This window comes from Muscardinus avellanarius (genome assembly GCF_963383645.1).
Source record: "Muscardinus avellanarius genome assembly, chromosome: 4".
Taxonomy (NCBI): Eukaryota; Metazoa; Chordata; class Mammalia; order Rodentia; family Gliridae; genus Muscardinus; species Muscardinus avellanarius.
Window position 1 is genome coordinate 102,359,605 of NC_137789.1, and position 22,479 is coordinate 102,382,083.

At 38.7% G+C, this 22,479-nt stretch overlaps 1 protein-coding gene across 1 annotated transcript in view; it reads left to right on the forward strand.

Annotated features, from left to right (window-relative positions):
- Positions 1-2,052: 2,052 nt before the first annotated feature.
- The window catches only part of SHLD2 (shieldin complex subunit 2), a gene marked incomplete at both ends in the record, with an annotated part of 39,469 nt that continues 19,042 nt past the window's right edge, over positions 2,053-22,479 (forward strand). Inside the window, 5 exons of the mRNA XM_080694792.1 lie at positions 2,053-3,580; positions 4,881-4,988; positions 14,422-14,616; positions 14,771-14,905; positions 21,234-21,440. Coding sequence (XP_080550918.1) covers positions 2,053-3,580; positions 4,881-4,988; positions 14,422-14,616; positions 14,771-14,905; positions 21,234-21,440 — 2,173 coding nt within the window. The remainder of the gene's footprint in view (positions 3,581-4,880; positions 4,989-14,421; positions 14,617-14,770; positions 14,906-21,233; positions 21,441-22,479) is intronic.

Below are 22,479 nucleotides of genomic sequence, written 5' to 3' on the forward strand. Positions count from 1 at the left end.
CTTCTAGTGGGAGGAGTTGCTCATTTAAGCAGTGTTTGAGTTTAACTGCACAAATCCCTTGGAGAGCAAAGCATTAGGCTAAGAAGTGATTATAATAGTCAGCTGGCAATGGAGGGAAATGAAGAGTGAGGCTAGGAAAGTTGTCGTAGGTCAGTGCATTCATTGTGGATCTCTCTGGTCAAAGAACTATAAAGTCATGCATTTAGAGGGAGTAAGTTGGAAGATGAGAGAAAGTAGTCAGTTTAACGCATATTGAAATTAGAAGAGTGTGCAGTTACTGATCATGGCATTGTGTGATTATAGGAATAGGTAACTGAGGCAAGGTCGAAAACAAAGTCAGCAGAGGAGAGGAGGTCAGGGAACTACGAGACAAGACCAGGGCATAGAAAGGACCTGAAGCCTTGAGTACAATCAGATTTTTGTATTTGGAAGAGATGACAATGAGCAGATTTTCAGGAAGTGTTAAGAGTGGGCATGGTGGTACATCTTATAATCCCAGTACTTGAGAGGCTGAGACAGGAGGATTGCAAGTTCAAAGCCAGCCTCAGCTACTTAGTGAGGCCCTCCACAACTTAGTGAGAACCCGTTTCAAAATAAAGAAATGTAGGACTGGGAGTGTAGCTTAGAAGTAGAATGCCCCTAGATTCAATCTCCAGTGCCACAAAACAAAACAAAAACAAAATCTAAAACAACACAACAAAACAAAACAAAACCTGAGTTCACCGTTGAAGGAATGAGCCCCCAAGCTAACTGAGATAATTTAGAAGTAAAGAAACAGGTAACTTAAAGGTGACTATAGCTGGGTGTGGTGGCGCACGCTTGTAATCCCCGCGCTTGGGAGACTGAGACAGGAGGATCGCGCAGGTTCAAAGCCAGCCTCAGCTACTTAGTGAGGCTCTCAGCAACTTAGTGAGACCCTGTTTCCAAATAAAATATAAAAAATAGGTCTGGGAGTATAGCGCGGAGGTAGAAAGCTTCGGGGTTCCACCAAAAAAAAAAAAAAAAGGTGACTATAATACAATTAAATGAATGCCTCCCTCCATTTACTAATTATTTGTTTTTGGTACTGGGTATGAAACTCAGAGACACTACCTCTGATCTGTACCCTCAGCCCTTCCTCTCCTCTCCTATCTTCTCTTCTTTCATTTTTAGTGCTGGAGATTGAACCCATGTGTGTTCGACCTCAGAGCTACATCCATAGTTTTTTTTTTTAATTTTTAAATTTGAAACAGGGTCTCACTAAGTTGCTGAGGACCTCACTAAGTAGCTGAGACTGGCTTTGAACCTTCCACCCTCCTGTCTCAGCCTCCCAAGTACTGGGATTATAAGCATACATCACCATGCCCAGATTTATTTTTATTTTGAAGCAGCATCTCACCAAGTTGCTGAGGGTCACACTTGGTTGCTGAGTCTGGCCCTGAACTTGCAGTCCTCCTGTTTCAGCCTCCCAAGTACTGGAATTACAGGTGTGTAACACAATGCCCAGCTAACTTAAATTTAGGAGCAAGTTTAAACAACACAAGAAATGAAGATACTGAAAATCTAATTGCTTGTTTGATACTGGGTGTTTTTTTTTTTTTTTGAAAGAATATTTAGGTGTATTTTTAAAAATTTCTCTTATGATTTTCTTTAGGTAAAGTTTTAGTTGAAGTGTTTTTTTTTTTTGTGGAACTGGGGATCAAACTCAGGGGCATTCTACCTCTGAGTTATACCCCAGCCCTATTTTTTATTCTTTATTTGGAAACAGGGTCTTACTAAGTTGTGGAGGGCTTCACAAGTTGCTGAGGTTGGCTGCGAACCTGTGATCCTCCTGTCTCAGCCTCCCAAGTACTGGAATTACAAACATGTGCCACCACGCCCAGCTGAAGTTTTGATTTATGAGAATTTAAGTGAATTTTTATTTTATGATGTTTATTTCTTTTATGATTTATTGTATATTTATGAATTATATAAATAAATGGCATGCCAAAATCAATCAACTTTATTAGTTATATTTTTGACTCCTAGCTTATATTAAAACTAATTTTGGATTTTTTATTTTTATCAGAAATTATGAGTGGAGGATCTCAAATTCACATATTTTGGGGTGCTCCAGCTGGTCCATTGAAAATGACTGTATCACAAGAAACAGCTTCTTCAATGTCTACTGTGGACCCATGGGAAAAAATCCAGCTTTTGTACAATCAGCATTCTTTATATCTGAAAGATGAAAACCATCAGCCCATAAATCTGAAAAGCCGTCAAGTCTCAGAGGCTATTGGCCCTCCAGATCTTAATGGGCATTTTTCAGCCAACTCTGTGAATCAGTCTGTTCAGGTGAAAGAAGACTCTCTCTACTCTACTTTAGAAACACAGAACGTAAAACCCCTCAAGATTCACCCCTCAGAGTTGAGTGATGTAACTATCTCTAATGTGCAAATATGTGGTTCTAAGGATACAGTTCAGCATTTACCTGAAGAGACTTGTCATAAGCTTCAATGTGAAATGAAGAAAATTACAAATGCAAAGCCTGAAAATCATTCAAATATTTGTGGCCAAAACCTTCAAACAGATTCTTTTCAGTTAGATCATAAACACGCAGTTATATTAGATTTGATCTGTAGTACTAAACAAACTAATACAGGGCTAGAAGCTGTAGAAGAAAAGTGCATGCCAACAGAACATCATGAAATGCAAGATCAATGTCTGGAATTCTTTTCCCCTACCACAGGGGGTGAGCCACGGTCTCCAGGAGCAGTTAGGAAGGTCTCAAACCCTAAAATATCTACTGACACTGAATTTCTCAGTATAATGACCTCCAGCCAGGTTGCTTTTTTAACTCAAAGGAAGAATAAAGAGCAGAATTCTGTTAATAATGGGACCCTAAACATGGAAAATGAGCCAAACGCAAGTCATGGGGAAGTACAAAGAACTGAAGATACTGTGATTTGGTCTAATGACAATTTTGCAGAAGGAAATGAGAGTAGACAGAACCAAACACATTCTCTAGAGCTTTTTAGTCCTTTTTGTCCTGCAACAAAAAGTAGCTCCATTCAAATAAACCCTGAAAAAGATCTTGAGGAAAATACAGGATCTCAGGAACTTTTCAGTTCTGAAGATGAACTGCCACCAAATGAGATATGTATTGAGTTGTGTAGCTCAGGAATACTATGTTCCCAAATAGCTACCTTCAAAACTGCTATTAAAAGAAGTTGGACTTCTGAAGATAAGTTGGGCCATTCTAAAGCTTTGTCTGAAGTCCCCCAAGTATCTAAGAAAATGAAGTTGGGTTCTAATGCACGAGATTTTGCTGTTTCAGTGGACCAGAGAACTGTGTCTGAATTTAAGGGTATTAAAAAAATATCATTAATAAAAAACTGTGAGTCCAAAGGTCAGAAGTATAATTGTTTAGTTATGGTGCTAACTCCATGCCATGTGAAAGAAATAAACATAAAATCTGGACCAAATTCTGGCTCTAAAGTGCCTTTGGCAACAATTACAGTAATTGATCAATCAGAAATTAAGAAGAAGGTTTTTCTGTGGAGGACCACAGCATTTTGGGCACTTACAGTGTTTCTTGGAGATATAATTTTACTCACAGGTGAGCTCATCAAGGTATAGTGCTTGCTTATTTTATAAAGTTGTGCTTTTCTCTTTGTTTTCTTGCACTTTGAGTCTTTGAGGACTCTTTCTTTACCATTTTCCTTCCCTGGACCCAGCATTATTGACCTCTGGTCAATTGACCCCTGGTAGCATCGCAGTGGTTCCTGTTAATGTAAACTTATGTTGCAGAGCTGAAGTCTACTTTTGGAGTGCTGATGAAACTAAGTTTCTCAGACTGTACAAGGAGGGCTAGACCTTGCTTCACAGTCATCTACCACAGTCATCTGCTGTGTCAACCTTCTTGGAGGCCTTTTCTAGTAGATCAGAATTCAACCTTTCTACCTCTATAGTTTTTCCTGGTGTTTTTTTTATTATCTTTTTGGTACTGGCAGTTGAACCCAGAGGTGTTCTACCTCCATGCTAAACCCCCAGCTCTCTTTCATTTTTTTATATTGAAACAGGGTCTCCCTATGTTGCAGAGGCTGATCTTGAACCTCTGATCCTTGTGTGTCATCTTCTCAACTACTGGGATGACAGATGTGTACCACCATGCCCTGCTTCTTGGCGTTTTATATAGTTGTTAACAACTAAGCAACATTCTATCAAGTGATTTTACTGGAATTTTCCTATTACAGGATACCTAGATTATTTTTGTGAACACTTTAAAATATTAGTTTGTTTTACATTATTTAGGAAAAATGTATCTAGTTTTCTGAACTTTTTTTGTACAGGAGCAAATGGAAACTTGGGGAAAAATAATTCTATATTTTCCCATTGTCCTAATAAAATAGAGAAATTATATCTGTATACAAATTTGTGAACATTTTTTTTTTTTTTGGTGTGTGTGTGTGTGGTACCAGGGATTGAACCCAGAGGCATTCTACCTCTGAGCCACATCCCCAGCCCTATTTTATTTTTTATTTTGAAACAGGATCTTGCTAGGTTGCTGAGAGTCTTGGTAAGTTGCTGAGGCTGCCCTCAAACTTGTGGTCCTCCTGTCTCAGCTTCCCAAGTACTGGTACTACAGGTGTGTGTAACCATGCCCAGCAATGGGCAAGTTAATAGCTTGCAGTCATGCATTATTATAGCTGTCTTAGATAAGTCATACTACATATTGGTATGTATTCCAGAACTAAAAAATTTAGGTCATAGGCTAAAGTACTTTCTGCTTTTAGGCAGCTCATTCAACCTATCTGAACTTTAATTGTCTTGCGGCATGCATAATACTTTGGTAATTGGTAAATTAACCACAATGTGAAGTAATTTATGGCATAATCAGAACTTATTTTCTTCTCTAGATGTTACTATTCATGAGGATCAGTGGATTGGTGAGACAGTACTCCAATCAACATTTACCAGTCAGTTATTAAATCTTGGGAGTTATTCATCTGTTCAGCCTAAAGAATGTAAGACATATTTTTGAATGTAAGACACATTTTGAATGTAATAACTTTTTACTATTGAAAGTAAAGATGGTCCTCAGCTTATGAGGTTTCTTTGTGCCATTGTTTTTACTTTATGGTGGCTCAGTCCATGAAAAAATTGACAAAAGACCTGATATGAAATGGGTAAATAAATAAAGGAACAGTTTTTATGCAAAAATGGCCCTCAAACACAGCTCCCTCATAGTTAGAGATAGCAAAATTAAAACTACAAGGATATATTATTTCTTATCTGTCATATTGGGAAAGTTTTTAAAAATATGGCAACACATTCTTTTGGCAAAGCTTTGGAGAAACAGGTCTTGCATATTGATGACAAAATGGTACAACTCTTCTAGAGAGCAGTACCTAATGAAATTACATGTGCTCTTAGCTCTCAACTAAACAATCTCACTTCTAGGAATCTATCCGGAAGATATAACTCTAACAATATGAAAAGTACTTATGCAAAAGTTTATTCTTTGTAGTAGTTTATAATTGTAAAATACTGTAAAAAATCTAAACACAGACATAGATGAAGGACTGAATTGTGGTATATATGCAACTGTAACAGAAGAATGAAAAAGATATGGAATGAGCCAGGTGTGGTCATGCATGCTTGTAATCCCATTACTTGGGAGACTCAGAAAAGAGGTCACAGGTTCGAGGACAGCCTCAGCAAGTAAGACTCTCATCAACCTAATGAGGGTCTGTTTAAAAAAAAAGTTGGGCTGGGGATGTAGCTCAGAGTAGAATGCCCCCCCTCCCAGTGGGGGTTCAATCCCCAGTATCACACACAAAAAAAGAGATATGGAAATATGGAAGATACGGAGTGATTTCCAAAATGATTTTGTGAAAAACACAAAGCCACAAGTATATGTAGTCATATGTTGTATGTTATCCTTCATGTATGAAAAAAGGAAACGAGACATAGCTCGTTGCTTTGTTTATTTATTTATTTTTATTTTTTGCAGAACTGGGGATTGAACCCAGAGACATTCTACTTCAGAGCCACACCTTCAGCCTATTTTTTATTCTTTATATTGAAATAGGGTCAAAGTTTGTGGAGGGCTAAGTTGTGGAGGGCTTCACTAAGTAGCTGAGACAGGCCACAAACCTGTGATTCTCATGTCTCAGCCTCCCAAGTACTAGGCTTACAAGTGTGCTTGTTTTATTTAATGTGTTAGTTTTTTTTTACCTAATGTATTAGTGAAATATAAATTATCTTGTAGTTCTAAAAGTATTTTCGATACTGTACTCCCAAGTACTAGGCTTACAAGTGTGCGCCATTACTCCCAGCTAGCTTGGTTTTATTTAATGTGTTAGTTTTTTTACCTAATGTATTAGTGAAACATAAATTATCTTGTAGTTCTAAAAATATTTTAAATACTGTATTTTTATATAATTGGTATTTTTATAATCCTAAATATTTCGTTTTGTGCATTTAAAATATTTTGTCATAAAACACATGGCTTTGTATATCTTAAATATTATTAAGTTAATCATAAATCAAAGTGTCTTGAGGTAGAATGTTTTATTTGTAATCTAAATAACAAGATGCTTACCTGTAAATTATTAGGAAACGAGGGTGGAATATATAATGTCAGGGATCACTTTTAGGGATCCTTCCTAAAAGCTTCATATCCTAGTTGAGAAATGAAGCTCAGGGCAGGACAAGTTCAGAGTTCATCATTGACAAAGCCAGAGTTTGACCCTAGCTCTTCTGATCCCAGCTCTGCTAGAATACTGTGAAAGAATTTAGTCTAGTGAATAGATGGGAGCAATGGGAGGAGATATTTGAAGTTAGGTATTACTGTAACTTAAGTTCCTTTGTTATTCCCCTCATTTATTTTATTTTATTTTATGCTATGTTTTCTCACATATATTATCTTTTTGAGAAGTATCAGCATTGTTTCTTAGAATTCATTGTATAATTGAATAATTGTAGTTAGAGTAGGTTTCATTTATCAGATTCTAAAACCTTTAAAACATTGATCAAATCTATCCACTTACCTGTCCTTGCCCTCTACCTCTGATTGTTTTCTGGATTCTACCTTTGAGCAACTTGACAGAGCTATTACCCTTTTCCCCTTTTTGCAGGCAAGCCAGATTTCTAACACTCATCTGTTGGTTTGTGTGATTAACTTAGATGTTCTTAATATTTTTTTTTCTGTGAAAATTAAATTATTAACATTAGAGTCCATAACATTGAGTGAGTAGAAAAAGCCTTCATTCTCCTTAATTGCTACCTGAAATTTAACATTTCATTTGGTGATGAATAAGGCACCAATTTTTAATAATGTTATAGCATGAAGTCACATATATTCTCATATCATGCTATAGTTGTTAAAGATAACTTGAATATTACTTGTGCCCATCATTAGTTTAAAATCACAGTAGGTGAGGGTTTTCCCCTCTCTGGGAACCCCTCCCCTTTGGGGAGCTTTTCTCTCTCTTGCAGGTCGCGTTAGCTTTGAGAGAAGGTGGAGTGCGACTGAAGGCACGTGGCCCGGGCTGCACTCGGGTAGTGACCTGAAGGCCTCTACTGGACATCAAGGCCAACCAGGGCCCCTAGGGGTGACCTGCACTTCCTTTCTGGCAGATCGTGTGGACTCTGGGAGAAAGCAGCTTGCAACTGAAGGCATTTGGCTTGTGCTACCCTCAAGTATTGTCCTGAAGGCAGCTGCTGGACACCAGAGCCCCAATAGCCCTAGAGGTGTTCTGCCACTTTCCTTATTCCTTTCTGGCAGATCTTGTGGACTTTGGGAGAAAGCAGCTTGCAACTCAAGGTATTCGGGCTTCCCTCAAGTATTGTCCTGAAGGCAGCTGCTAGACTTCAGAGTTCTGACAGCCCCTTCAGGGTGTTTGGCCACTTTTCCCTATTCCCTAGTGCTTCCAATAAACCTTTTACTCCCCTTAAAAAAAAAAAAAAATCACAGTAGGTGAGCCAGGTGTGGTCGTGCATACCTGTAATCCCAGTACTTGGGAGGCTGAGACAGGAGGATTGTAGGTTTGCGGCCAGCCTCAGCAACTTTGTGAGGCCCTCTTCAACTTAGTGAGCCCTATTTCAGAAAAAAAAAAAGAAGAAAGAAAAGAAAAGAAATAGGGCTGGAGGTGTAGCTCGGAGGTAAAATGTCCCTGGGTTCAGTTCCAGTACCACATACATATATACAGACAAACAAAATCACAGTAGTTGTTAGATAACCTACTGTATGTTATTTAATATACTAGTGAAGCACATAAATTATCTCACATTTTATTTATTTACTTTTTATAATGTACTTTTTCAAAATTTAAAAAATATTTTGAAGCCGGGCGTGGTGGTGCACACTTGTAATCCCAGTACTTGGGAGGCTGAGATAGGAGGATCACACAGGTTCAAAGCCAGACTCAGCTATTTAGTGAGGCTCTCAGCAACGTAGTGAGACTCTGTTTCCAAATGAAATATTAAATATGTCGAGGAGATGCCAGGCGTGGTGGCGCACACTTGTAATCCCCACACTTTGGAGGCTGAGATAGGAGGATCACGCAGGTTCAAAGCCAGCCTCCACTGGCTTAAGAGACCCTGTTTCCAAATAAAATATATAAAACAGGTCTGGGAGTGTAGCCTGGGAGGTAGAAGGCTCCTGGGTTCCATCTCCAGTGCCACCAAAAAAAAAAAAAAAATATATATATATATAGAGAGAGAGAGAGGGGGGGGGGTGTCTGGGAGTATAACCTGGAGGTAGAAAGCCCTGAGTTTCACCCTAGTACCGCAAAAAAAGAAAAGTATTTTGATTATATTTTCATATAATTGAGTTGTTTGTAATGCTAAATATTTTGTTTTATACATTTAAATAATATTTTATAGTTAGGCTTGGTCGCACATGCATTATAATCCTAGTACTTGGGAGGCTGAGACAGGAAATCACAGGTTTGAAACAGCCTCACCAAGTAGTGAGATTCTCATCAATCTAGTGACACCCTGCTTCAAAATAAAAATTAAAAGCCAGGTGTGGTGCTACAAGTTTATAATCCCAGTACTTGGCAGGCTAAGACTGAAGAATTGCAGGTTCATGGCCAGCCTCATCTACTTAGTGAGACCCTGTGTCAAAATAAAGAATAAAAATAGGGCTGGGGGTGTAACTTGGAAATAAATGCCCTGGATTCAATCCCCAGTACTGCAAAAAAAAATTTAAAAACTAAAAAATTAAAAATTAAAAAATAGGGATGGAGGTATAGTATGGAGAGAGAATGTCCATGGGTTCAGTCCCTAGTACCAAAAAAAAAAAAAAAACTTTTTTATTTTTTAGTACTGAAGGTTGAACCCAGAGACATTTTACCACTGAACTACAGTTCCCCCATCCCTATTTTTTAATTTTTTTGACACTGGGGATGGAACCCTGGGGCCTTCTATCGCCGAGTTTACAATCCCAGACCTATTTTTATATTTTTGTTTGGAAATAGGGTCTCACTAAGTTACTGAGAGCCTCACTAAGTAGTTCAGGCTAGCAGCGAACCTGTGCAATCCTCCTGTTCCAGTTTCCCAAGTACTGGGATTACAAGCATGCACCACTACGCCAGGCTCCCCATCCCTATTTTTTAGTCTTTGAGTCAAGTTTTTACTAAGTTGAGGAGGGCCTCACTAAGTAGCTGAGGCTGGCTTTGAACCTGTGATTCTCCTGTCTCAGCCTTCCAAGTACTAGGGTAACAAGTGTGCAGCACCATACTCAGCATAAAAATGTTTTAAAAAGCCAGGTGTGACTGGGCGTGGTGGCGCATGCTTGTAATCCCAGCATTCGGGAGGCTGAGACCTGGAGGATCACGGTTCGCGGACAGCTTCAGCTACTTACTGAGGTCCTCTGCAACTCAGTGAGACCCGGCTTCAAAACAAAGAATAAAAAATAGGGCAGGGGGTGTAGCTCAGAGGTCAAATGCCCCTGGGTTCCACCCCCAGACCCGAAAAAAAAAAAAAAAAAGCCAGGCGTGGTGGCGCAGGCTTGTAATCCCAGCACTTGGGAGGCTGAGACAAGAGGACCACACAGATTTGAAGCTAACCCCAGCTACTTAGTGAGACTCTCTGCAACTTAGTGAGACCCTGTTTCCAAATAAAATATAAAAAAAAGATAGGTCTGGGAGTATAGCCCGGAGGTAGAAAAGCCCCTGGGTTCCATCCCCAGTACCCCCCCCAAAAAATGTTTTAAAATTAGATAATGGTAACAGTTGAACAACCGTGAAATACTAAAAAAAAAAAAAAAAAAAAAAAAGCCACTAAACTACACACAATTTGAAATGAAGATTTTTATGTGAATTATTTAACTCAGTAAATCTGTTATAATATTTATAATCTGATAAGACTTCATATGTCCTCAGACTTTTCAGAGCACCTATGGATTACTAACCCCTTCTCTTTACCCAAAATTGTAACACAGCTTCCTACCTGAAAACTCGTTTTAGACATTTTTCTAAAAATTGCCTAATATTCCCTTTGGGAAGCCGTTTCCAGGCAGCTGTTTTTCTTTGTGTTCATGGGAGTGCTCATCTATATGTCTTATACTATGCCCCTTGTATGTTGTCTATCTCTAGGTTGATAGCTCCTTCAGTGTGACTGTGACTTGGTTTGTTTTTGTGTCCTTTGCACCTGGTATGACTCCTCGCATATATTGGGTAAAGACTGAGAGGCTTTAGTATAACTGGTGGAGTACATAAGAATAAGTATTTTAGTAGGAGAAGGAATCATAAATCAGTTTATAAACTCTACTTTCTAAAAAATATAAGTTTTTTTGCCAACATCTGGTTTGGGTCAGCAATCAAGTATGTATTAAAACATTACCTTCAGGAAAATGAAAATGTAGTCAGCAAAACTCATCAAACTAAACTCCTTTTTGTTTCGTTTTGTTTTGTACTGGGGATTGAATCCAAGAGCATTCTACCCAGCCCTATTTTACTTTTTACTTTGAAACAGGGACTTGCTGAGTTGCTGAGACTGGTCTCGAATCTTTGACTCCCTGTTTCTGCCTCCCAAGTACTGGGATTATAGGCATGGGCCATCTTGCCTGGATCTACCTGTACTTTAAAATGTGCTTTAATAAAGTACAAGTTGAGCACTACTTTATTTATTTATTTATTTTGTTTGTTGGTTGGTTGGTTGGTTGGTGGTACTGGGGGTGGAACCCAGAGGCTTTCTACCTCTGGGTTATACTCCCAGACCTATTTTCTATTTTATTTGGAAACAAGGTCTCACTAAGTTGCTGAGAGCCTCACCAAGTAGCTGAGGCTGGCTTCGAACCTGTGTGATCCTCCTGTCTCAGCCTCCCAAGCGCGGGGATTACAAGCGTGTGCCACCACGCCCGGTGAGCACTACTTTATTTTATTGCATGTAAAGTATAACTCAACAAAAGAATAAAAAAATTGTGACACCAGGATCACTTAAATGACATGACTGAAAAGTTTAATAACTGATCTTACAATCTAGAAATATTACAATGATGCACATATTTAAAGGCAAATGAGAGTTAGAGATAAGCTTTCCTTGCCTTCAGTGATAATTCCTATAGTGCTAAAGTGGTTGTGCTGTGTAGTCTTTGTGTGGGGAAAGCCTCTGAAAGTGAATAGAGGCCTAAACATGAGAGCCCTTTAGTGGCCCATATAGTTCTTTAGTTGTGTTGTGCTAAGGAGCTTGTAGAAGAATGGCTGTGGTCAGGATTTTTGGGAAAGACAGGATCAAATCAGACTCCAGGGATTGGAGGACAAATTGAATATTATCAGAAGGAGTTAGAAAAATGGGGGGTGGTGGTTAAGTTTGGTTAATTATATATATAATTTTTTTTTTTCAGTATTAGTGATGGAACCCAGGGGCATTCTACTGGGATGGAACCCAGGACCACTCTACCTCCAAGCTATACCCCCAGCCTGATTTTTTATTCTTTATTTTGAAACAGGGTCTGACTAGGTTGCAGAGGGCCTCACTAAGTAGCTGAAGCTGTCTGTGAACAAACTGCGATCCTCCTGTCTCAGCCTCCCAAATGCTGGGATTATAAGTGTGTGTCACCATGCCTGGCTTCTTAAGTTTGGTTAATTAGAGAAAAAGAATATTATTAAACAAATAGAGAAGGGACAGGAATATAAGTTTTGGATATGGTAAATCTGTTTCCATTGCTTGAAAATATCAACCATCATTTTTGCATCTGATTGAAGAATAAACACTAGAAAAATCAGTCCTTAAATTCTTATGGAACAACGAAAGACCCAGGATAGCCAAAATAGTTCTCAGCAATAAGAACCATCAAGGAAGCATTGTAATACTTGACTTCAAACTATACTACAGAGCCATAGTAATAAAAACAGCATGGTGTTGGCACAAAAGCAGACACATAAACCAGTGGAACAGAATATAAGATTCAGAAACAAATTGACACTCAACCAATTAATTTTTGACAAAGGAGTAAAAAACAAGCTGAAAAAAAAGGTAGCCTTTTCAACAAATGATGTTGGCAACACTGGTTATCTATATGCAGAAAAATGGAAATAAGTTCTACTTTCTCACCCTGCATAAGAATCACTTCAAGATGAATCAAAGGCCTGGAAATTAGACCAGAGACTTCTCAGTTAATTGAAGAGGGCATAGGACTAACACTTCAACATATAGGCACTGTAAAAACTTCCTCAACAAGACCCCAAAGGCACAAGAAATTAAAACAAGAATTAATATGTGGAGTTGCATTAAACTAAAGATAGTTTACTTTGTCCAGCAAAGTAAACTGTCAAGAACCTTAAGAGAGAGCTGGCCGGTCATGGTGGTGCATACTTGTTAATCCCAGCATTTGATGGCTGAGACAGGAGGATCGCAGTTTGTTCGCGGACAGCCTCAGCTACTTAGGCCCTCTGTAACTTAGTGAGACCCTGTTTCAAAATAAAGAATAATAATAAAATAATAAAACTGGGGATGTAGCTTGGAGATAGAATGTCCCTGTATTTCATTCCCAGCACCACGAGAGAGAGAGAGAGAGGGAGGGAGGGTGGGTGGGCGGGCGGGCGAGCACGAGCGAGCACTGACAGAATGGGAGAAGATCTTTGCCAGCTTCTCAGATAGAGGACTAATATCTAGAATGTGCAGAGAGCTCAAGAAACTTAGTGCCTAAAAAACAAATAGTCCAATCAAGAAATGGGTAAGTAAACTAAATAGGTTTTTCACAAAAGAAGAAATACAAATGACCAATAAATAGATGAAAAAATGTTCAGCATCATTATCAATTAGAGAGATGCAAATCAGAACTACCTTGAGATTTCACCTAACCTCAATTAAATTGGCAGTCATAAAACACAAAGTGTGGTGGAGCACACTTGTAATCCCAGCATTCTGGAGGCTGAGACCAGAGGATCGCAGTTCACGGATAGCCTCAGCTACTTAGGCCCTCTGCAACTTAGTGAGACCCTGTTTCAAAATAAAGAATAAAAAATAGGGCAGGGTTGTAGCTCGGAGGTCGAATGTCCCTGGGTTCCATCCATTCCCAGACCTACAAATAAATAAATAAATAAATCACGAACAATAATAAATGCTGTTGGGGATGTGGAGAAATAGAAACTCTGATATGTTGTTTGTGGGATTGCAAATTGGTCATGGAATTCTACTCAGCCATAAAGAAGGAACAAAATTGTATCATTTACAAGGAAATAGATGGAACTGGAAAATAGTATGCTAAATGAGATTAGTCACACAAAAAGTGAAAGGTCAGATATTTTCCCTCATCCCTCATATGTGGAAGCTAGAGAGAAATTGGGACACGTTAGGAACTCCAGACAAACGAGGAGAAACCTTAGTGTAGTGAAGGAAGAGACCTAACTGAGGGAGGTGGGAGTGGGGGAGGAAGACTTGAAGAGGGAAATACTTCAACAGTATATACGTACACAGATTTCTCAGTGCCAGTCGTAGTGCCAAGCATGGAAGGTAAGGAGGGAAAGGGAGTGGGGAGGGATCTGGGGGAGGGCTCAGTGAGTGCTGTGTGCTTAAATGCCTCTGTCACCCTGAACTTCATCACAATGAATGATTAAATGAATAGTTAAAATACACCAATAAAAACAGATAAAAAATAAGCTACATGTTTTATAGAAATAAAGTCATGTTAGCCGAGAATGGTGGCACATGCCTATTAATCCCAGTATTTGGGAGGCTGAGACGGTAGGATGTAGGTTCGAGGACAGCCTCAGCAAATAGTGAGACTCATGAAACTAGTGACACCGTATTTCAAAATAAAAATAATAGGGCTTGGGTGTAGCTCGAAGTCCCTGGGTTCAATCCCTAGTACCACGCACAAAAAATTAAGTTATGTTTTATGTCTGATCATACTTTGCAATAGAATATATAGTTGTAAGAAAATATGTTATCAAGGAAATAATGATTTTGTTATCCTTTGTTCATGTTTGTTTTTTTCTTTCTTAGATTCCAGTATAGTTAGCAATGTTGTACTTGAGGATTTACTGGCATATTTGTCTTCAAAACATTCCTATCTCAGATATCTTCCTCAGAGGCAGCCTCAGAGAGTGAACAGTGTAGAGTTTGTAGAATTGGAGCAACTGCAGCCTGATAGACTAGTCCATGCAATACTAAGAGTTGTGGATATCACTGTACTGACAGGTAAACATTTTGAGTGTCTCTTTAACTTTAGATTATGAAAAATTAAGATATGATTGTCTTGATATGTCATTTAATCATCACCATGTATCATGAAGTATTATAATGTCACCTGTGGTAGACTCATGCAACATAGATTTCCCTTTTCCTTTTCCAGAGGCATTATACAGTTATAGAGGACAGAGGCAAAGGAAAGTTATGTTGACAGTGGAACAGGCCCAAAATCAATACTGTGTGCTTATATTATGGGGTCCTGGAGTGGCCTGGTACCCTCTGCTTCAAAGGAAAAAAGGTAAATACACCAAAAAAAGCATTTAACCTATTTATATTTCAGTAAATGATTAATGATTAAGAGCCTAAGAAGAGATATTGAGCAGACAATATAAGATTTGAAATAGAAATGACCAAGATTGAATATTCTTCTGCAAATTTCTCTTGTTATAATTTTATGCTTTTTGTAGCAATTTAGTTATCTAAATTGTTATCTATTTATTACATTATCAATTAATAGTAATTAATGGTGACGATATAGAGACTTAAATTTATTACCAGGCCTACTTTCTGCAAATTTATCTTGTTATAATTTTGTGCTTTTTGTAGCAATTTAGTTTTCTAACTTGTTATCTAATAATTATATTATTAATTAATAGTAATTAATGGTGACAACAAAAAGACTTAAATTTATTGCCAAACATACTACTTTATTTGTTTATTTATTTATTTATTTATTTATTTATTTATTTATATTTGTGGTACTGGAGATTGAGCCCAGGGACGTTCTACCTCCGAGCTATGTCACGAGACCTATTTTATTTTTATTTGGAAACAGGTTCTCACTAGGTTGATGAGAGTCTTACTACTTTTTGAGGCTGTCCTCGAACCTATGGTCTTCCTGTCTTAGCCTCCCAAATAGTAGGAATACAAGCATGTGCCACCATGCCTGGCCAACTTTACCTTTTTTAGTGATGATCTTATCTCCATCATATAATGTTCCTTAAAAATTTAATTCTGAGCCGGGCATAGTGGCACACACTTATATTCCCAGTACCTGAGAAGCTGAGACAGTATGGTCATAGGTTTGCTACCAACCTCAGCAACTTGTGGGGCCCTCTAAAAATTAGTGAGACCCTATTTCAAAATAAAGAATAAAAAAATCAAACTGAGGGTAGAGCTCAAGGTAGAATGCTCCTGTGTTCAATCCTCAGTAATAAACACACACACACACACACACACACACACACACACACACACGTACGCACACACACAAATTAATTCTGAAGACCCTTCTACAGTTCTTTTTTCAGCCAAAGTGCTCTTATAAATAAACTCCTCTTTGGTTATAAGGCAGATGTTAGGAGAGTTACATTAACTATTTCAAGTCACAGTTACTATTCAATAAATGACTCTGTTCCAAGTTTTTATTTCAGTTTGTGTGTGTGTGTCTGTATATGTGATACTGGAGGTAGAACCCAGGGGCTTTTCTACCTCAGGGCTATACACCCAGACCTATCTTATATTTTATTTGGAAACAGGGTCTAAGTTGCTGAGAATCTCACTAAGTAGCTGAGGCTGGCTTCGAACCTGTGTGATCGTCCTGCTGTCTCAGCCTCCCAAGAGCTGGGATTACAAGCATGTGCCACCGCGCCGGACCTTTAATCTCAGGGTTTTTTTTGTTTTTTTTTTTTTTTTTGGTGGGTCTGGGGAGGGAACCCAGGGGCATTACAACCTCCGAGCTACACCCCCAGCCCTACTTTTTATTCTTTATTTTGAAACCTGGTCTCACTGAGTTGCAAAGGGCCTCACTTAAGTAGCTGAGGCTGTCCGCGAACCACATTCCTCCAGTCTCAGCCTCCCAAATGCTGAGATTACAAGCGTGTGCCACCACGCCTGGCTCTATTTCAGTTTTTTAAACTGGACTGTTAGTGAACATAGAATGCTCCTTTTTTTGGTTGTACTGGGGTTCCTGGAAGCCCTTCTGGGCTACACTCCCAGATCTATTTTTTTTTTTTTTTTTTTTTTGAAACAGGGTCTCTTATGCCAGCAAGGCTGGCTTCGAACCTGCGCGATCCTCCTGTGTCTGCCTCCCAAGCACGGGGATTACAAGGGTGCATCACCACACCGGCTCATTTAAAAAATATTGCTCAATGTTAATATTTTTAAAGTATAAAGTGATAGTTTTAGTGTCTTATATTGTTACTAATGTTTCCGTAAAATAATATAATATCTTCATTTTACTATCTTGAAATTCTTTAGTTTAATAATCAGAGATAGTAGTTTGTGAGTTATTTTACCTGGAAAAATCAATATAGAGTATAAGTATGACCTATTATTTTTTACCTGAAGGAATTAATGTCTATTTCAAATTTTCTGCCTCCTGAATAGGAGATAGAAATCTGTAGGTAGAATCTGTCACATTGTCTCTCTTAATCATTAATAGTCTGTAACTAGGATTTATGATAAGTCTGACTTTTAGCTTGTATGCTAGGATCAAACAGTGACAGATGTTTGTTCAGTTGAGAAACCTGACAAACATGTATCGATAGAATAAGCATGATCATTGACCACCATTTCACGGCTGGAACAGGAGTCTAGTGCATGCTGAACAAAAATGTAGGTCAGGGGTAAAAGGGGCCTTTAGCAAAGCAGATTGCTCCATGCTGCGTGTGAATGAATGTCTTTTTAAAGTTGATAGTTATTTAGTAAAGAAGAAAAATTATAGTTATCTCTAGATGATACTATGGTATTTAGGTTAATATTAAAAACTTAGGAGCCAGGCATGGTCTCATACACTTGTAATCCCAGTACTTGGGAGGCTGAGAAAAGAGGATTACAGTTTCATGGGCAGCCTCATTTACTTAGGCCCTCTGCAACTTAGTGAGACCCTGTTTCAAAATAAAGAATTAAAAATAATAGGGCTGGGGGTATAGCTTGGAGGGAGAATGCCTCTAGGTCCAATCTCCAGTACTGCAAAAATAAATAAATAAATTAATTAATTAATTAATTAAATTTAATGTAGGGACCTGACTGTAGTTGTTTGCTCATTCCTTAATTTAGCTTACATTCATTTACACCATTGTTTTTAGTTTTAACATTCATTTCAATATCTCAGGATAATTATTTTAATTAGGAAATACCAATTTTTAAGGATAGTTTAAGTAATTGTTTCTACTTTCAGAAATTACTAGCATTTTCCTGGCATGGTGGTGCACACTTGTAATCCCAGTACTTGAAAGGTCAAGATAGGATCATAAATTCACAGCCAGCCTCAACTACTTAGGCCCTTTACAACTGAGATCTTCTTTCAAAATAAAAATAAAATAGGGCCGGGGGTGTAGCTAGGAGGTAGAATGCACCTGGATTTAATCCCCAGTATGACCAAAAAGGAAAAAAGAAAGAAAAAGAAATTGTTAGCATTCTGGCTACTTATTTAGTGTTTCTTGGGGCTATGTATTCATATCTGTACTAGGTTTTACTTTCTCCCAAAGATAACTAACATTTAGATGATATAATCAAAGTGATTACTGACCAGTCATTATTGAATACTAGAGATAATGGCATTGATGTTTTTGGGAAGAAAAATAAGAAATCCCCAATTTACATTCCTTTGAAATACACAATGCTAGTAGGAACTTGGAATGCTTTATATACAGCAATGTTTGGTTGCAGTTTAGGTCCTAATGAGGGTAAACTAAGGACATAAATTATACTGTGGGGGGGTACTGGGGATTGAACTCAGGGGCATTCTGGCTCCAAACTATACCCTCAGTCCTATTTTTTTATTCTTTATATTAAAAAAGGGTCTCACTAATTTTCAGAGGGACTTACTGAGTAGCTGAGGCTGGCTGTACAAGTGTGCACCACTACATCTGATTCATAAATTATACTTAAGAGTAATTGGTTACGAGCCAGGTGTAGTGGCTCATGCTTGTAATCCCAGTACTTGGGAGACTGAGACAGGAGGATTGCAGGTTCAAAGCCAGCCTTGGCAACTTAAGGAGGCTCTCAGCAACCCAAAGAGACCCTGTTTCCAAATAACAAATAAAACCAAACCGGGTGTGGTGTTGCACGCTTGTAATCCCCAGGCTCGGGAGGCTGAGACAGGAGGATCGCACAGGTTCGAAGCCAGCCTCAGCTACTGAGTGAGATTCTCAGCAACTTAGTGAGATTGATCCTGTTTCCAAATAAAGTATAAAATAGGTCTGGGGGTATAGCCTGGAGGTAGGAAATCCCCTGGGTTCCACCCCCAGTACTACAAAAAACCAAAAAAAATCGAGCTGAGGTGTAGCACAGAGGTAAAATGCCTCTGGGTTCCATCCTCAGTGCCAAGGGGTCAGGGGATGGGAAGGAAAGAGTAACTGGTTAAACCTAAAATAATCTATACAACACTAAACACCATTCCAATGCAGGATTCTTCTGAATTTATTTAAAAGAAGTGTAATATGACAAATCATAATAAAGTAATCTCATAAAATAACTAACTAAGCACAGAGTAATGCAAGCAGCCTCAGCACTTAAGATTATATGTTGTATAAAGCTGTTATGTCTGCTTGGAGGTCTGAAACCCATTTATATCCTTAATTTGTGGTTCAAATATAGAAATATATCACAGTTCATCTCATACAGCTCTCACCCTCAGATGCACTGACCTACCTGGCATACAGTTCCTTTCTGTTACTTGAATATGCCGACCTTCTCCAGCCTCAGAATCATGAATGTGTTTCCATTTATGTCTCCTTCCTGTCTTGGCGTCAACTTTATATCCTTGCAGAAATCTCCCTCATGTATGTTCATGATCATCTCTGTTAGATCACTCTTTATGATTTTTTGTGGTACTGGGGATGGAATTTAGGGACCTTCTACCTCTGGACTTTCTCTCGCTCTACACACACACACACACACACACACACACACACACACACACACACACACTTTATATCTATCTATCTATCATCTATCTGTGCTACTGTGGCTTAAAAATTAGAAATTTGCTGGGCGTGGTGGCGCACGCTTGTAATCCCAGCGCTTGGGAACTAGACAGGAGGATCGCACAGATTTCGAAGTCAGCCTCAGCTACTGAGTGAGGCTCTCAGCAACTTAGTGAGACCCTGTTTCCAAATAAAGTATAAAAAAGGTCTGGGAATATAGCCTGGAGATAGAAAAGCCCCTGGGTTCCACCCCCAGTACCCCCACACACACACAAATTATAATTTTAACTGAGATAATTAAAAATCGGTACTACTGTTTCTAAATGCATTTTTGTTATTGATATTCTGGAAAAGTTAGTGAAGTAATATACCTAAGGTTGAAACAGTGCTTACCTGTGTCCATTTCAATATCCCTCTAAAAAAAACCTCCTAGTTTTACAAAATCTTTGCCTGAAGATATCAAAATGAGAATTTGCTACTCTATAATGCATTATAATGATGACTGTTTAGGCTGGGTGTGGTGGTGCACACTTGTAATTCCAGCATTTGGGAGGCTGAGACAAGAGCATGGCGGTTCGAGGACAGCCTCAGCTACTTAGTGAGGCCCTTTGCAACTCAGTGAAACCCTGTTTCAAAGTAAAGAATTAAAAAAAAAAAAATAGAACTGGAGGTGTGGCTTGGAGGTGGAATGTCCCTGGGTTCCATTCTCAGTACTGCAAAATTAAATAAAAATAAATAAATAAATAAATAAGTGATGACTGTTAGGAAATCATTAGAAAAATATTTATTAGAGCTGGGTGTGGTGGCGCACGCTTGTAATCCCCACGCTTGGGAGGCTGAGACAGGAGGATTGCACAGGTTCGAAGCCAGCCTCAGCTACTTAGTGAGGCTCTAAGCAACTTAGTGAGACCCTGTTTCCAAATAAAATATAAAATGGATCTGGGAGTATAGCCCTGAGATAGAAAGCCTCTGGGTTCCACCCCCAGTACCACAAAAAAAAAAAAAGAAAAATATTTATTAGAGCCGGGTGTAGCGGCGCATGCTTGTAATCCCAGCATTTGGGAGGCTGAGACAGGAGGATCCGAGTTTGCAGAGAGCCTCAGCTACTTAGGTTGTTTTCAACTCATTGAGACCCTATTTCAAAATAAAGAATAAAATATAGGGCTGGGAGTGTAGCTCTGAAGTAGAATGCCCCTGGGTTCCATCCCCAGTACTGCAAAAAGAAAAAAAAAAGAAAAATATTTATTAAAATTATCTTTCTCATTCTATCCTCTTCCTCCCTCCCTTCCTCCCACCCTGCCTTCTTCTCTTCTTTCCTTTTCTTTCCTTTTCCCTTTTTTTTTCCTTCCTCCCTCCCTCACTTCCTTTCCTCCCTTCCTTGGAATTGACCCCAGGGCAGTCTACACCTCCAAGCTGCACCCTCAGTACTTTTACTTTTTGTTTTGAAGCAGGGTCTCACTAGATTGTTGAGAATCTTCCTAAGTTGTGAAGGCTGGTCCCAAACCTGCAATATTCCTGTCTCTGACATAGGCATGCATCACAAGCCTGGCTTGACTTTTTAATCTTTTTACCCCAAATTCTTTTATGGTAAAAGTTTGTATTTAATTGATTTAATTAGAGAAATCTGTTTAATCTGATTCTGAGACTAAAAATTTTCCCTTTTAGTGACTTTGTGTCTGTTTGTTTTTGTTTAAGGTTATATTTGGGAATTCAGATATCTTTTTGTTCAGCGCAATTGCATACTAGAAACCCTAGAATTGCATACAACATCATGGTCATCTTGTGAATGTCTGTTTGATGATGATATAAGGGCAATTACATTTAAAACAAAATTTCAAAAACTTGTACCTTCCTTTGTCAAGATGTCAGATTTAGCAACTCACCTAAAGAATAAGTGTTCAGGTAAGATCTTTATATGCTTGATATATGTCTAGTTTTAATATAAGCAGCAATGTTACCATTTGTGAGAAATATATATATATATAATTGACTATAAAGACTTATTATAGACTTTTTCAAATAGCTGAACCAGAAATTGACAGCTTCTTCGCTTTCTGCCTGAAAGGCCAAAGTTTGACCACACCAGAGACCATCTTGTAGCCAAGAGATTTATTGGAGGGGCCAGTATGAAAGGAAGAAACAGAGAGAGAGAGAGAGAGAGAGAGAGAGAGAGAGAGAGAGAGAGAGAGAGAGAGAGAGAGAAAGAAGAATAAAGGGAGAGAGAGAGAAAGAGAGAGAGAGCACGCATGCTGGGGTCAGTGTTATATAGGGGCTTGGGTTACATATTGGGGGCTAATAGGCTAGGAGAAACGCCCTTTGACCTAATTGGCTAGAGTCCCATGGGAGGGGGTCCTGCAGCCAGGTAATTGGCCTGGATTAGTGGGGAATATCCCTTTCACTGCTTGGCCAAGGGGACAGGTCTCTCAGGTAACTGATCAGGTGTGGTCAGAGGGTTATGGTAGCTTATCTGGCCAGATCAGGGTCTCTCAGGAAACTTAGTTCATAGGGGGTTTCTGAAGTAAGAACTTAATTCATCTAACACTGTCTCTAATCCTTTGAAATTAATTTGTAATTATAAGGAACACTTTCTCCCCCTTCCCCCAATCTCATTTTCTGTAACTGTTCCCATGTGTCAGGTGTGCACCTTAGGCTCCAAGTGGTGGGTACAGGGCAGTTGTCATCTTAGGCTCCTACCTCAGTGGTATTGAAGATTGAACCCAGCAGGGATCCTTCCTCTGAGCTACATCCCAGCCCTATTTTATGTTTTATTTTGAAACAGGTTCTCTCACTAAGTTACCATGTGGTGACCTTGAGCCTATAACCATGACCCTTCTGTCTCAGCCTCCTGTGTACTAGGATTACAGGATGAATTTTTATATGGTTTTAAATTTTATGAAATTCTATATATAGCTTAAGTGAAATAATATTACTCTTATAATTT